The sequence below is a fragment of the Pyrenophora tritici-repentis genome, chromosome 5 (genome assembly GCF_003171515.1).
Source record: "Pyrenophora tritici-repentis strain M4 chromosome 5, whole genome shotgun sequence".
In the NCBI taxonomy this organism is placed as follows: Eukaryota; Fungi; Ascomycota; class Dothideomycetes; order Pleosporales; family Pleosporaceae; genus Pyrenophora; species Pyrenophora tritici-repentis.
In genome coordinates, this window is record NC_089394.1 from 1,316,669 (window position 1) to 1,333,165 (window position 16,497).

General features: G+C 49.1%; 6 protein-coding genes across 6 annotated transcripts; 3 read left to right on the forward strand and 3 right to left on the reverse strand.

Moving 5' to 3' along the window:
* Positions 1-2,516: 2,516 nt before the first annotated feature.
* PtrM4_104720 (uncharacterized protein) lies at positions 2,517-3,398 on the forward strand (the record flags this gene model as incomplete). The annotated part of the gene is made up of 1 exon (XM_066107578.1): positions 2,517-3,398. One exon carries the CDS (start codon positions 2,517-2,519, stop codon positions 3,396-3,398), a length of 882 nt encoding a protein of 293 aa, XP_065962027.1.
* A 29-nt stretch (positions 3,399-3,427) lies between these two features.
* On the forward strand, positions 3,428-7,645 carry PtrM4_104730 (uncharacterized protein; the record flags this gene model as incomplete). The annotated part of the gene is made up of 1 exon (XM_066107579.1): positions 3,428-7,645. The coding sequence occupies one exon, from the start codon at positions 3,428-3,430 to the stop codon at positions 7,643-7,645; it is 4,218 nt and encodes a 1,405-aa protein (XP_065962028.1).
* A 1,819-nt stretch (positions 7,646-9,464) lies between these two features.
* PtrM4_104740 (Trichoplein multi-domain protein) lies at positions 9,465-11,487 on the reverse strand (the record flags this gene model as incomplete). The annotated part of the gene is made up of 4 exons (XM_066107580.1): positions 9,465-9,470; positions 9,632-9,712; positions 9,776-10,099; positions 10,147-11,487. 4 exons carry the CDS (start codon positions 11,485-11,487, stop codon positions 9,465-9,467), a joined length of 1,752 nt encoding a protein of 583 aa, XP_065962029.1.
* Positions 11,488-12,268: 781 nt separating this feature from the next.
* On the reverse strand, positions 12,269-13,300 carry PtrM4_104750 (uncharacterized protein; the record flags this gene model as incomplete). Its single annotated transcript, XM_066107581.1, has 1 exon — positions 12,269-13,300. One exon carries the CDS (start codon positions 13,298-13,300, stop codon positions 12,269-12,271), a length of 1,032 nt encoding a protein of 343 aa, XP_065962030.1.
* A 350-nt stretch (positions 13,301-13,650) lies between these two features.
* Positions 13,651-15,948, forward strand: PtrM4_104760 (uncharacterized protein; the record flags this gene model as incomplete). The annotated part of the gene is made up of 1 exon (XM_066107582.1): positions 13,651-15,948. The coding sequence occupies one exon, from the start codon at positions 13,651-13,653 to the stop codon at positions 15,946-15,948; it is 2,298 nt and encodes a 765-aa protein (XP_065962031.1).
* Positions 15,949-16,084: 136 nt separating this feature from the next.
* On the reverse strand, positions 16,085-16,445 carry PtrM4_104770 (uncharacterized protein; the record flags this gene model as incomplete). The annotated part of the gene is made up of 2 exons (XM_066107583.1): positions 16,085-16,219; positions 16,275-16,445. 2 exons carry the CDS (start codon positions 16,443-16,445, stop codon positions 16,085-16,087), a joined length of 306 nt encoding a protein of 101 aa, XP_065962032.1.
* Between the last annotated feature and the right edge of the window lie 52 nt (positions 16,446-16,497).

Sequence of the window (16,497 nt, forward strand, 5' to 3'; positions counted from 1 at the left end):
CTTGCGAAAATGGCATGTGCACGAAGCACGTGGGCTATTTGTCACCAAGGACGCTCTACCGCTACCTCCCCCACAAGAAGATCAAAAGCCACGGACGGTCGTCTCCACTAGAATATTTGGGGGTGTCGTAGACAGTGCACTGGAAAGCGGCCCGTTTCTACTATCGGGGACCATTTAACGGTATGTGCTGTCGTCCTGGAATGCAGGCTGCTGTAGCGGAGCCCGCCGTCTACGTATGTCAGCAAGCCGACATCCATGTACTCGTAGCCGTTTGGGGAGATGTTTAACAGGACAATTACGGAAACTACAGCGAAGACGCGCAAAGCATTGTAGCCCTCTCTGGCTGTCGCTTGTCCTTGATATGGCAGGTCGATAACCAACAAACGCGGCACGAGGCCAATACTCTCTATTTCTCTCATCCGACAAGCTTATCTTTGGCATAGTCATTTTACAAGTGTCCCACCCACACCACTCATTGCGCCCACGCTCCGCCAGCAAGCGAGGAGCAGGTAATCTGACATGTGGATGCTGTCCCGGGCGATCAAACCCCCGAACGGACGTGAAAAGGTCCGAAGACGCCTTGGAACTAAACACTTGTATGACCCACAAGTATTTACTCGTTCCAAGAAACCAGTTGCAAGGCCTCCAGCGGTTGCTGCGTAGCGAGGATTGGTCGGCGCTTTTAATTCCATCTCCTCGTCACGTCCCGTCCGTTGCTCCATCGCTTGCGCAATTGGGGGCCACCATGACACAAACGGTACATTTTAGCGAGTCAGGAGGGAGTGAAGCAAAACCGAGGCAGAACAGCGGATAGTTGACGTACCAATGTTGCGAATTGCATGGCTTGGATCACATGCCAAGTGTGTCAGCTGGAGCTTGTCTACTCGGGGCACGGGTAAGGGTCTGGTCGATGGCCTCCACAGTGGAAAGCTCGCGACTATCAGACGCGTGTCTCGGCTGTCCCACTGTAAGACGAAATCATGGTCGGCTTCCCCGGCTTGGTCCTGGGCGCTCTCCAGCCATTCCTTCGAATGCAAGGCTAGGGTCACGATTTCTTGAATCGCCATCGGGGATTATCCTGGGATCTAGATGGGACCCTTCTTTCAAATCGTATCACTTGGCAGGCAACCATAGTATAGTCGCTGGACCTGTACTTCCACCGCGTTCCGATGCTTGGTTTACCCGGGGCCTGGATGTCGGATGTTGTCGGAAGGTTCGTATCGGGTGTGTATCGGGCAATCCCCCGAAATACTCGGGACAAATGCTGGTACCCAAGTAGTCGTGTACAACCACCATGGTTATCGCATACGAGCTGTGACGTCTAGTAAAAGAGCAAACGGACAGAAGCTCGGAACCGGCGCGTTGACAAATCTTCTGGGCATGGGGTTTGATTCATTGCCATCATTTCCTCTATTAGAAAGCGCGCTTCGCCATCTATGACGAAGTTGCCAAGTCTTTTATACGCGTCGTAACGACATTTGTTGGGAAATGCTAGGGGGCAGTGGTTGAATTTCGGATGAACGTCATTTGAGCAACTAAAATTTTTAGCACTGGTGTTCATATGGTCTTTTACACAAATATTTTATGCATCAGACTGTCTCTTCTAAGCTTTACGTGGGTCATAATTACAATGTAGGTTACATTCGGACCCATAGTCTTCTACAACAGTGCAGTGACCACTATTCAACAAAGACTATCATCACTTGCAGCACCCACTACTTCACAACTCATTATTGCATGCATAATCAACTGTGAAATCAGATGTGCAAGTCGACAATTGTTTGCAGGCTGGCCACTATACCCTATGCCATAATGATCGTTACGCCCTTTATTTATGTCCTTTCCACCGACCATTATATTAGATATCTTCGTAATCTACCTATCGAGAGCTATATACCTTATAGTTAACTATTACTAGTATCTTCTAGACGTTAATGCGAGGGCAAGATTATTGACAATGCATTAAGCATATTGTCGGATCGTGAGTATCGGTAGAGACGTCGGCTGCTTGACACTTCGGCCCGACTTCGGCCCACCTTGCGCAGAGCTTAGGTGTACCTTCGTAGCAGCTATGTTCGTAGAAGATAAATACCAATACCAGTCACCAGAAGAACCTCGTTGTTGTTATTCACCCGTACGATCGTACAAGGCCTACCAACACTGATCAGTGATTGCATGGCAGTCACAGACAGTTAGGTTAGAAGAGACAGATCCTATAACCCCGCGCGTTCCCTAGATCGCCTATATCAGCGGCGGAGTTATCTGTGCTAAGTTCACTGTTAGCTGTATCAGGCGTCTCATCCGGCTTGAGACCGACCGTTCCAGCCGTATCAGAGCGTTCCCAGACGCAGTCCATACACGCACCGACCCCCACTTGGTCGCGCCATTGACCCGTGTACAACCCACGACTACCGACGAGTCCCTGGCGAACGCAGCCAGCAAGGCACACGTCAACAATCTACGACAACCGACGTATCCCTGGCGAACGCAGCCAGCACGGCACGCGTCAACAACAAATGGCGAGCGAAACAGCAAGCAGTAATGGAGGCTGTACACTCACACGAGAGGAGTTGCTAGGGACCACAAACCTAAAGGCAAGAGAGTGGCGTCACATTGATCCAAAGATCTGGGACGATGAGATCGAAGCCCCAGACGACGAGGTAGACGGAACTGCAGCAACAACGTACATTGCGCGTGCGATCGCAGACTACACAGACCGGCCAACAGCAGACGCAGAGCTCTTTGGTGAGTTCTGTCAGGACTTTGAAGGCTGGACTGAAGCTATGTTTATGCGCGCGCATGCAACGTATACTAAGGAACTAAAGCGGATCCTCCGCTTTAAGGGCGTGTACACTGGCCGTGTTAACATGCCGCCAAGCGAAGCTGTGGCCAAGCTACTGCACAAGGAGGATTGTCCGAAGTGGCCGGACGATCAGTTCCAATCTACTGCCTTCGACGAGCGGTCAGCGGCGTATATGCTGCAACAGCGGAGGCTACTAGGACGACAAACTACGGGATCGGTACAACCTACAAACGTAGGGACAGCGAGTCGAGCGCAGAGCCAAACCTCTGCAAGGGCAAGAGACCAAGACGCAGAGGATCAACAAACCGATGTCCAAGACGAGACCCGCACCCGTACCCAGGTCAGCCAACAACTAGCAGATCCGCTTGTAGAGACAATTGAACGGACACCACAGGCAGACGGGCGACACCAGGCGGACCAGCGACAGCAAAGTCATCAACCTCGCTTAACGTACAACAACTTTGACAGATTCCGCGAATACACGCCAGCATACCCACAACGCCCAAAGGGACCGAGCGTCCCTCCAATTATACCTTCAGGGGATACAGACCCATACAAGGCAGTTCCCCAATCGAGTTTAATAATGGGAAACTAGATCCGAAGACAATCAATGTCTTTACAAAGATGTGGGATCGTGAGAAGAAATACACAGGGAAGCCGTACGACCTCCTAGACGACAAATTGAAGATCTTCTACAGCATCTGCTATCACGCAGACATCCAGCCAGACCAATTCCATGCAGTCTTTCCACGGATCCTGGAAGGCCGTGCGCAAGACTACTACCTCCACTTCGTTGATCAGCGGACAGATACATTCTTGACTGTATACACGAAGCTCAAGAACCACTTCGACACGGACGTCAACCACAGTCACTACTATGCAGACTGGACGACGACATCCTTTGCTAAAGTCCATAGGGAGAATCCTGACAAGACACTCCATGAGGTCCTTGACATTATGCTAGATAAACTCCAGTTATGCCAGAGGGCGCTTGGGCAGCAGTATATGGGAGAATATGCGCTCCGGACCACAGTAATCACAGCATGTCGAGGCGTTAAAGAGTTCGCAATGGCGCTCTACAGGCCGTCTCTAGAATGTGAGGTCCTATTTGGAGATCTACGATCTTCGATTGAAAACTCACTCGCTATGACTACCTCTGTCAACTTCACAGAGGTAGACCAAGATAACCAGTACTACTTAGACCGCCGGTACAACAGCAATAGAAGAAACCGAGGTGGGTCCCGAGGCGGAACTAGAGGCGCATTTCAAAAAGGCGAACAAAGCTTTGACAGTAGCCGTGGATTTAAGCCACGCTGGAAGAAGAAGTGCTTTGTCTGCCAGAAGGAAGGATGCTGGTCCACAAACCACACAGACGAAGAGCGCAAGACTGCCCGTGCGCAATTCTTCTCTATGCTGTATTTTACAGGTGCGCCACCACCCAAGGACTTCTCAGTACACCTTGCAGAGTACGAAGGAATTGAGCACACCAGCCAGTATAACCAGAGAGGCTGGAAAGAGGAGGAAGACTGCGAGGATGACGACAATGACGACGGCACTGGCGACCAACAATACTTTGAGCAGCAGTTCTTCAAGGAGCAATGCCTTGCAGACCAGGCGTTCTTGCATCACATTTCTGGCGACGACATATACAGTCGAGGCGCGCCGTCAGCACCAGCGTCGCAGTTTCTGCTCGAGGACCGCTATACACGATCTCTGTACCAAGGTATCCTCCCGGATACAGGCGCTGCCAACGTATCTACAGTTGGCAAAGAGCAGTATCTTGCACTCACACGAGAAGATCCAACAGTCAAGATAGACACATCTACAGCTGGGAAAGCATCTATCAAATTCGGAAAAGGCGAGGCTACAGCGTCTATTGGAACAGTGCAGGTCTCTACAGAGATTGGGAAGATCAACTTCGAAGTGCTCGAGGCGCCTACACCGTTCTTGCTGTGCCTTGCAGATATGGACCGCTTAAAAGTCTACTTCAATAACACTACAGATGAGCTTGTTCAGGACAAGATACGCATCCCTGTTCTACGCAAATGGGGACACCCATGGTTCCATCTCAACAAGAGAGAGAGAGCAACGGTGTTTCTCACTGAGACAGAGCTGAGACGGCTCCATCGCCGGTTTGGACACCCAGCTGTCACGCGACTAGTTAAACTCTTAAAGGACGCTGGCCATAACGACTTTGAAGAGAGAACCCTAGAGGAGGTCACTAAATTCTGCCACCACTGCCAGCTCCACAGCTCCGCGCCGCGCCGATTCAAATTCACTCTGAAGGATGATCACCACTTCAACTATGAGATCCTAGTGGATGTGATGTATCTCAGCGGCAAGCCAGTATTACATGTGGTTGATTCTTCAACTGCTTTCCAAGGCGCAAAATTCCTCAGCGCTATCTCAGCTAAGGAGACATGGCAGGCACTGCGGATGCTATGGATCGACACGTATCAAGGACCACCAGACATTATCACACATGATGCAGGCACCAACTTTGCAAGCGCAGAGTTCCGTGCTGAGGCAAAGATCATGGGAGTTACATGCAAGCAGGTGCCTACAGAGGCTCACTGGTCGGTGGGCAAGACTGAGAGATACCACGCACCACTTCGCCGAGCATGGGATATACTCCATGACGAGCTCCAAGACGATATGTCCGATGAAGCGATCCTTCAAATGGCCGTGAAAGCTGTCAATGACACCGCTGGACCCGATGGTCTAGTCCCGACTCTACTAGTCTTTGGAGCATACCCACGAATGACTACAGAGTCGCCGCCGGCACCTTCAATGGTTAGGCGCAGCGAGGCTATTCAAAAGGCGACGAAAGCCCTGCGCAAGCTTACTGCAGAGCGCCAAGTTGCAGACGCATTGAACGCCCGCAATGGACCAGCCACTGCAGACATGCTAGCACTCCCACTCCAGAGTGAAGTCTTAGTATGGAGAGAGAGTGATGGCTGGAATGGCCCGTACAAGATCGCCAGTATAGACGGCCACAACGTTACTGTCGATATGGTCAATGGTCCAACAACATTCAGATCTACTGTCGTCAAGCCATACTACAGACCGGACCACCTTTGGAGCGACCCCGATGCGCCACACGCGCCGAATGAGCCGCATGAGCCGGTAGCAGTACCACCGGCAGTGCAACCACGCAAGAGAGGCCGCCCTCCAGGATCAAAGAACAAGCGGAAGGGGCACGCGTACATCACCAAGAAGGAGCAGGACGATCTTGAGCTAGCTATCAAGCTACGTAACGATGGAGTTATCACAACATCAGGCGCACCCTTTGAAGCATCTGATGACCAAGAGATCAGCGACCTCGTAGGTCGTGGAGTCTTCAAGTTTGAGCAATACGACGAGAGGCTACACAGCAAGATCCGGATCTTCAAGTCACGCCTGGTACGTGAGGTCAAGGGAAAGACAACCAAGCCCTATGAGAAATCCCGCCTGGTTATCCAAGGCTACCAGGACCACGGCAAAGAGGCTATCCTGACGCAATCTCCAACCATCCAGCGATGCAGCCAGCGCCTGATCATGTCGCTGGCGCCCGAGATGGTACAACGCGGAATGAACATAGAGCTCCGTGATATCACGCAGGCGTATCCCCAGGCGCAGACAACCCTGAAGAGGACGATACTCGCACATCTTCCTACTGAGCTGGTACCACGATATCCGAGGGGCACGCTACTCCATGTGATCAAGCCACTGTATGGAATCGCAGAGGCAGGAGTCCACTGGTGGACAACCTATCATGGGCACCATTGCAAGGAACTGGACATGGCAACATCTACGTACGACCCATGCCTGTTAATCACAAACAGCGACACCAGCATCTTCGGCATCGTTGGCATGCAAACAGATGACACTCTCATGCTTGGGACACCCGCGTTCTCGTTACTTGAAGAGAAAAAGATCCAGAAGGCAGAGTTTAGATCGAAACCAAAGTCTGTCCTTACACCAGAAATTCAATTGGATTTTAATGGATGTACACTCACGATCGACGCTAGCAAACCAATTCTGAACCTTAGGCAGAAAGGACAAGGAGGAAAGATCAAACTTGTGGACGTTAGGGCACCCGACCGCGCGCAACAGTACACAGAGCAGCGCGCCCGCGGAGCGTACATCGCATCAACATGCCAACCAGAGGCGTCATTCGATCTGTCCGTCGCCGCTCAGGCGCAGCAACCATCAGATGAGGACATCAAGGCACTCAACAAGCGCCTGAAGTGGCAGATAGAGAACCTCGATCGTGGCCTCCGTTACATCACTGTCAATCTCACGGAGGCTAAGTTGATGGTCTTCGTAGACGGCTCCTTTGCCAACAACAAGGACCTCAGCTCACAGCTCGGCTTTGTCCTCATGCTCGTCAACGAGTCTATTGACGCCAACACCTTCACAATCCAAGGCAACATAATCCACTACAGCTCTACAAAATGTAAGCGCGTCACAAGGAGCGTACTAGCCTCTGAGATTTATGGCATGGTCAACGGCTTTGACATAGGCATCGCTATTGCCACTACCTTAAGAATAGTCACAGAACGACTTAGAATACCTGAGGTTCCCTTGGTTGTCTGTACAGACTCGTACTCCTTGTACGAGTGCCTCGTTAAGCTTGGAACAACGAAGGAGAAGCGCCTTATGATCGACATCATGGCGCTGCGTCAATCATATGAGCGTCGCGAGATCACTGAGATCCGCTGGATCAATGGTGACGATAATCCTGCTGACGCCTTCACGAAGGCATCGCCAAACCGCGCTCTTGAACGCTTTATTGACGGCAACAAGCTGACAGTCCGAGTAGATGGATGGGTGCAGAGGCCGACAAGCTTTGATGTTTAATGCTACACACACTGTCACTACCGATACAAGCAGAGTTACTAGCTATCCAGAAAGAAAAGACTTCCAGTGTCGGATCGTGAGTATCGGTAGAGACGTCGGCTGCTTGACACTTCGGCCCGACTTCGGCCCACCTTGCGCAGAGCTTTGTCAGATAATAGCACTGTTGAAGATGAGAGCGTACAGACGCTGGGTTAGACTAGCGCGACCCGGCATCTGAGAGAGCCAATCGGATCACAGGAAGGCTTGGCACCCCCCAGGTGTGCCCACAACCGTAGACAGAACCAACAAACAATCAACAATCAATATCATCACCATTATTACCTATTTCATCAGTATTCCAGATGAGAGTGAATATCTGACAAGCTTAGGTGTACCTTCGTAGCAGCTATGTTCGTAGAAGATAAATACCAATACCAGTCACCAGAAGAACCTCGTTGTTGTTATTCACCCGTACGATCGTACAAGGCCTACCAACACATATGTTTATAAAAGATACTTGACTTTTCACTACCCCAGGAGCATTGAAACTCCACCTAGATAGATAATATTGCTTCCATCGGATGAAAATAATTGGATTAGGGAGTTTGAGTTCGTTATAGGATTCATAGTGAATGTGATTGCTATTGCGGTGGAAATCCCGCAGTGATATTGATAGAGGTGTCGTTTCTAAGGTTATTGCGAATACGGCAATGCCGAGCCCGAGGAGTGAGTATTAGTGAGAGACTCAAGGAATTCAATCAATATATATTGTGATCTTGATTAGCATTTTGTTCCGGAGTTTGGCGAGGCGGAGAGAATGGGGAAATAAGAGGACGGTGTTCAAAGGGTAGTCTTACGATACACATGATTGCAAGATCTAGCAACTTAATGGACTAAATGTTGAGTTGACGGTTAGACGCTTTATAATTGCAAATGCTAATACTAAGTATGTGAATTAGTTGGTTTACATTAAAAGAATCAGTGAGCACGCTGTAGGAAACTATCACTACATATTATTAACACTCCTATCTCTTGACATGGCAGTAATCCCAAAATCAACCATTTAGAACAAGATTAGTTGTAAATGTTTAACTTACACTCTTATAGTTTTTGGGGGAGTATTAATGCTCACTCTTCACAGCTCGTACCTCTAAATGGAAGCAGGACCGCAGCTCGTAGAGAGCCCTTAGCCGGCACATTATAAAGGTTCAAAGCAGAGATGAATAATTATCTATATTGTCTAGTGACACTCGATATTGGAGAAAATAAAGTGATCCAAATTGCCTATTAGGGTTAAAAACAGCATTGAAGGTGCCTTTATCATAGACTATTATGGAATCTCAGAATCAGTACTTCAAGAACATTAAAATCGGAGTTCTTAGGCTTTCTAAAGTATTTCTGGGCATGCCGTTACGTGATCTAGTAATGGAGAAGAGTACATATAAGTAAGACTAGAGCCATATGCCACATACGACCATAGGACACTGAAAGCTAGGCTTCCCGTCCGCTCAGCCATATATAAGCAGTGTACCGGCGGATTAGTAGTTAGGTGGGTGACCACTAGCGAATCCCCGCTGTTGTATGTTTTTGACTTTTCTTTTTGCTCCACCTTTTTACACACTACGAAGCCTTCTTGTAGCATCACACCTTATTATTATTGTAACTAACTCTAACATGTTTTATAAGCGAGTCGGTCATAACGTGTCTGTGCGCGTGATGCCCATAATCGCGTGCCGCACACCCCACCAATATCGCGACGACGGCAAAGTTGAGGCTGTGCAGCCACGTACAATAACTATTATCGCGAGATTTTCCGGTGTATTGATCTATAGACGTAGCTCTACAACTTTGTCTATCTATATTTTGCCGGAGTATTGACGGCCCGGCCGCGTCGGGTGGTTGTTGGTGGGGGAGCCGGTGCAGCCACCTCAGCCAGAGTGCCACCGCCAGCACCACCCACGCGTCGTTTTTTTGGCTGTTGCTTTGCAGCGGGCTTTGAAGCCTTACGCTTGCCCGATTGGGTTGTTGTATAGCCTTTGCAGCGTCGCGATCGCGTCGTTTGGCGTCAAGTTCGGCAGCCTTTACAGCCTTGCAGAGATGTCAACAAGCAAGTCAAGCTGGCTTGATTCTTATCGATTGCAGATCACAGACCATTCTCTGGGACGTGCACTGTGCACGAGCCTCTATATTGTCTGTGATCTGCAATCGATAAGAATCAAGCCAGCTTGACTTGCTTGTTGACATCTCTGCAGCCTTGGCTTCATCCCGCACCTTCTTTGCCTCCTCACGCGCCGCCCGCGCTGCCTCTTTGATCTTAAGTTGATAGATCCTGTTGTTCTCCTTTGCCTCTTTCAACTCTATCTTATCAAGTAGCTCTTTCTCCTTCTCCTTCTCCTTCACTAGCTGCCTGAAGCGGGCCTCTCGAAGCTTGCACGGCGACCACCAAACTGCCCCTGAATGGAACGCTTTTCGCTGCTGTAGATCTAGGGAGGTTCGTGCCGATTGCGGGGCTTCTGGTGAACGTGTAGCGCCGCGCGCAGTGCGTCCTTCTCGTACTCGGCGATCTCTTTGGCAGCCTGGAGGCGGAGGAGTATTTCTGAGAGGTTGTTGGCCGCAATAGAGCTCGGATCGTAGGCCTGATTAATGAGGTTCGTGATAGTAGCTCTACTCACGTTCACTAGTGGCGGCGGTGCTGTTAGTGTTGACTTTCGGAACTTTTTAAGTACTACTTCGGGATCTATAGGAGCTATCCCAGTGGCTTTAAATGCCTTCAACGCGTGCTTCTTAATGAAAGAGGAGTCCCAGGCAGGCTTGAAAAGACGGTAGAAGTCATCCTTCCTCACAGCTAAGAGACCGTGGCTCGCCTGGAGGTAGTGCTGCAAGCTGAGTGAGTACGCGGCTGCCAGAGGTTTGAACATTACCACATCGAGTGGCTGCAGCGTATGGGTACTATGGGGGGGTAGTATGAGTAACATAATATTGTGGGCGATCGCATAGTCAATAAACTCCATAGTAACGTGACTCCCATGGCCGTCAAGGATGAGTAAGCGTGTGTGATTGCCGGCCTTCTCCTTCGTATGGCGATCAAACACCTGTTCGAGCCATGCCAGGCCTACCTGATCATTGGTCCACCCTGAGGGACTTGAGGTAACGTAGACTGGATCGTCAATTGCGATATCATCAACCCATCTGGCGTACATGTTGCCCGAAGTAGCTTCGTATATAATCGCGGGCGGTAACGTACTCCCATCAGCACATATAGCAGCGATAACAGTGATCCAATCTCTGTTGCCGTCCTGTATCACTTTCTTAAAGCCCCCAGTCTCATATTTCTGCTTACTAAACACTCTCTTACTCCTCCCCGTCACTCCAATAAGGAATCCCTTCTCATCCATATTATATACATCCTGCGCCCGAATATGGTGCTGAGCCATTTTAGTAGATAGTAGATCAAAGTACGACTCGTACTTGTATACAGAATCAGCCCGGTGGCGATTGCGGTCCAAACCAGTTGACCAACGTGATATAATCGCGTCGGGATGACGGTGAAAGAAGCGCGTCACCCAGCTTTGGGAGGTAGCCCTTCCGGCTATAGCACTAGCAAAGTTCTGGATCATAGTCCTCGTCGGTGGTAAGCCAGCCTCAGTAAGCTCGTCAATGTGCTCTAGAAGCTGTAGCTCCTGGTGTGGGTGAAGGAGTTGCTGATTACGTGATTTGGCTTCATTTGAGCCCCGGATCTGTTGATGGCGTCGCGACAACGTAGAGCGATCAACACCAAAGCGGCGCGCAACCTCAGAGTATGTAAATTTATCTCCGGGATCACGCGATTCAATAGCTTCAATCGCAGCGTTGATACAACTCATGGTTGTGGAGTTATGGGTGGTTGAAGTGGTAAGGGTGGATTGGTGTTGATGTTGCGGGGTGTGCGGCACGCGATTATGGGCATCACGCGCACAGACACGTTAAAACACGTTACCTATATTTGTCTACTAGTAACTAATGACAATATTGAATTAGACTGCGTGCGGTGGTTGCTCATAATGAGAAGTTTCGCAGGTCCCGGATGTTGCCATCTAGGGTCATTGCCTATGTGTGTGTCGCTCAATACGGATGTCTGGTTGGAATTGTGGGATTCCCTCTCTTTTTGGTCTTTTCAGACTTGTATGTAAGTGATATCAATGCTTAGCAGCAGGTTTCTACAACGCAGTATTGTTGTAGTTAACAGCAATATAAAAAAGCAGTTAAAGCGTTATCCCAATACCTTATACTCAGTAAGTTACAGTTTTCACTCAGTGAATGTGCGTGGACAGGGCAGCTTTCAGACTTGTATATGATTTGCGCGCCCTGTTACCTTAGACCGCGAAAATTTAGACTAGTGAGACGCTAAATAATAGCCGATTGTATTGGAACAAGGTCTCCTCTGGTGGTATGACTACCATAGGGAACCGAGTAGAGGTATGTTAGGTCACCACGTATTGGATTGAACTACACTAAGAGCTGTTGTTCTGTCTTCTTATTATCATGATGATCTGGGGATTTACATGACAGATCATCATTCCGCGTCGGTCCTTCTGCTCGGGCTTACTTCCACGAGCCTCATCCCCGCCGACCTGGACTGAACCTTACATCTTCTCAACACTCCCCTCAGGGCAGGTCCGGTCTAAGGACAACTCCTAATTGGTTCTTGAATTTCTCGAATGCGACTCGCTGCAACGGCTTTGTCATTCCATCAGCCACCATATCTACAGTTGGCACGTAGGCCACGTCGAGTTTACCTTGTTCTGCTAGGTCTCTGATAAAATGATAACAGACGTCGATGTGCTTTGATCTTTCGTGAAGGTGAGGGTTCTTTGTAAGTGCAATGGCACCCTGGTTATCTCCTAGCATCTGGACCTTGTTGGTGTCTTTTCCAATGTACTTTGGGAACCCAAGATCTCTGAACATTTGAGCAATCCACTGGCCTTGCTTACAGCATGTTGATAGTGCGATGTATTCAGATTCGCAGCTTGACGTTGCAACAGACCGTTGCTTCTTGCTAGACCATGATATTGGACCTCCGTAGAACATTGCAGTGCTCCCTGAAACGCTCTTTCGGTCTACCATGTCGCTTGCCCAGTCAGCATCAGAGTAGATGACAAATTGCGAGTGTACTCCCCCTGGTCCGTAGCGTAGCTTCATTGTTACTGTCGACCTTAGATATCGTAGCAGGTTCTTCAACGCATGGCCATGATGTTCTGCTGGATCGCTCATGTATTGGCTTAGCTTTCCGAGGGTGAATGCAATGTCTGGGCGTGTAAGAACCATAGCAAACATAAGGCTCCCTATCACTTGCTGGTATTCAGTGATGTCGATTCGGGTGTCGTTGTTAGTGGCTGGCCTAAATGACGTGTAATCTGCGGATGGAATCTTCTTGTCTCTGTGTTGTTTGCTAGACATTCCAAACTTGTCAAGTACTGCGTGTATGTACTGTTCTTGATCGAGGTAGATTGTGCGGCGCTTTCTGTCTCGCGTAACTCGTACTCCAAGGATCTTATGAATCTCCCCTAGGTTCTTGGTGTTGAATCTTCCAGAAAGCTTCTTGTAGAACCAATCAATTTGAGCTCGATCTTTTGCGGCAACAGCAATGTCGTCAACGTAGACGAGGATACGGAGTTGTTTTTCTTCGTGGATAAACATGCACGGGTCGGCAAGGCTTTGCACGAATCCCCATGCCAGAAGTTCTTTCTTTATTAACAAGTTCCAGTCACGAGCAGCTTGTTTGAGTCAGTGATCGGAATGGTCTGGTCTGACTTGGTCTTGGTCTGGTCTAGACCGCCAAGACTTGGTCTGGTCTGGCGATTTTTTGAGACCGTGGTCGGACCGGTCTAGATGATCGGACCGGTCCGGCTATAAATAGGTCCACGTGACTAGATCTTAGACTAATCTAGCCAGAAAATTTAGCACAATATGAGTCATTAAGATCAAGGTAAGTCTTCTACTTACATAGAACAATCAAGTCCTTAACAACCTACTTATATACTATTGTTATGGAGCCTTCAACACCAACCTCACCGTCCCCATCGAATATTATAAGACTAGATTTAACGTCTCTTACTCCATCTCCTATCCCCACGTCATCACCCACCCCTATACTATCACCCACTCCTATTCAATATCACGAATCTCCAGATGAGTTCGTGCAGGGCGGTATCACGTACGTGAAACGTGCAATAATTGCAAGGAAGGATTTCCGTCAAGGTACATCACACATCTGGAAGTACGGACTCCAATACATTCGAGATAGCGATAAGAAAGAGGTGTATTACTGCCATGAGTGCAGGGTTGGGAAGAGCAAGCAAGAGTTGTTTGTCATCAATGGCACTTCTAGGATCCGGAATCACCTGGAACAGAAGCACCAGATTGATCCCCAGAGTGGCATCAAGCGAAAGGGTTCTGTACGGAAGTCTATAATCGACCAGCAAAAGGATGGGGCTGCTTCCAGCATCTTTTTCTGGAAGGAGTCAGTAGAGAAGTTTAAAGAGCTTCTAATTCGTTGGATTGTGTACTGCCATATCGCCTTCTTTCAATTAGAGAACCAGTACTTTCGTGAACTACTCCTCTTTTTAAATCCGGCACTACTCAACCACCTCCCGAAGGCTGCGAAGACTATCCGAAGCTGGGTAATGAATGCATTCATATCGAAGAAGCAACAGCTTAGGGAGGACCTACACCATTCACGGAGTAGGATCTCTATCTCCTTTGATCTCTGGACTTCACCAAACCCTTACGCTATCCTAGGCGTCGTCGCTATGTGGATTGATACTACCGGCATGCGACGTGTTACCGCTTTAGGTATGCGACGTATATACGGCGAACATACTGGAGAGAATCTTGGATCGGTGGTCCTTGAATTGCTGGAAGAATACGACATTAGCGGAGATCAGATTGGATACTTTATGCTGGATAATGCCTCGGCAAATGATACCGCTGTTGAGTTTATACTCAAGGATCTCTGCCCATGGATGAAGTCAAAACAACGTCGTCATCGCCGGCTGCGTTGCTTGGGCCATGTCATCAACCTCTGTTGCCAGGCGTTCCTTATGGGGCGAAACTGTGAGAAGTATCTTGCGAAGCTGGAGAAGCATCATCAACGTGGCGACTATACGAAGGTGGAAGAGCTCTGGAAGAAGTTCGGATGTTTGGGTCGTCTTCACAACCTGGTGCGATACATCAGGCTTACTCCACAACGGCGTGAGGAGTTTGCTACAATTATTATCGGCGGAGATCTTTCGCAATTCGACGGGCTTGAGCTTATCCAGAACAACTCGACCCGCTGGAACTCATGGTTTTATTCGATTACACGTGCATTAAATGTTCGAGAACGTTTAGAGCTCTTCTCGGCTCGTCATGTACCTGGAAAGGGCTCCGTAGGGATCGCGAACTTTAAGCTTGATGGACAGCACTGGTTTGAGCTTGAAAAGATTGAACTCGCTCTCAAAGACTTCTATGCTGCAACTTTGCTTTCTGAAGGTAAGAAGACGTCACTTGCGGACTGGTTTTCAACTTTGGACTGCCTTCTCCGGGAGATAAGCGAGACGAAGGATCACTACCACGACATCCACACTGAGGACGATAACAACTTTACATGGAAGTACCTTCAAGGCTGCGCTGATGCTGCTTGGTTAAAGTGCGTTGAGTACTATAACAATCAGCAGCTGAATTGGCAAAATCGATTCCCTGAAGATACTGACCTTCCACCGGCATATTATGCGGCTCAAATCCTTGATCCATATCGCAAGTGGGGATGGTTCAGGCAAGAGTGGGTTCTTCATGGCGACGAAGAGAAGAAGAGGTGGTTTGAAAACGCACAATTAGCGGTGAAGCATCTCTGGGAGACAGAGTATAAGGGAAGGTACCCTGTCGAGATGCTGCCACCACCAGCCAGGAAGGAGAGAGATCCTGACCCAGCATTTGATCGCCAGCGGGAACATAAGCGCATTCGAATAGACGCTCCAGTTTCTACAACTGATTTGTATGAACAATACATCTCTACTGACCGGCTTCATAACGAAGAGGCAGGTTGCAATGAGGCTATTGCGTACTGGCTATCTCGCTACGACTCCCAACGAGATCTCGCTCGCTTCGCTCTAGACATGTTTGCGATCTCGCCTATGTCGGATGAATGCGAACGTCTTTTTAGTAGCGCGAAGCTTACTATCGTCGATCGCCGTGGTAGGCTGAAGGCAGATATTATAGAAGCGTGCGAGTGTCTCCGGGCCTGGTATGGAAAGCCCCAAGCTGAGGGGAACAGCGATATCGAGGATAGTGAGAACGAAGACGACTAGATTGACAGTCAGTAGTAAAACACATTTCCTCGGCTTCCTTCTTTGCTTCAGCCTCATTCTTGGCGGTCTTGTTGGTCGGACCGGTCTGGTCGGACCGGTCCTTATGTAAGCACCTGGTCTGGTCTGGTCTGTACCCTCAGACCAGACCAGACCAGACCATTCCGATCACTGGTTTGAGTCCATATAGGCTGCGGAGAACTTTAAGGACGTATCCTTTCTTAACTTCTACTCCCTGGGGTTGCTTAAGAAAGATCTCTTCCTTCAAATGCGACTGTGAAAGCATTCTTGATGTCAAAGTGAAAACATTCTAGGTTTTCCGCTGCGACAGTGGCCATAAACAGACGTAAGGTGTCCATGCGAACTGTCGGGGCGAAAGTCTCGTTGTAGTCTGTTCCGTGTACTTGCGTAAAACCTCTTGCCACAAGGCGTGCCTTAAACCTCTCAACAGTCCCGTCGAGATTTGTTTTGACTGTAAAAACCCACTTTGAATCAACCATGTTCGCGTCTTTTGGCTTTGGAACTTCCTCCCAGGTTCGATTCTCCATTAAC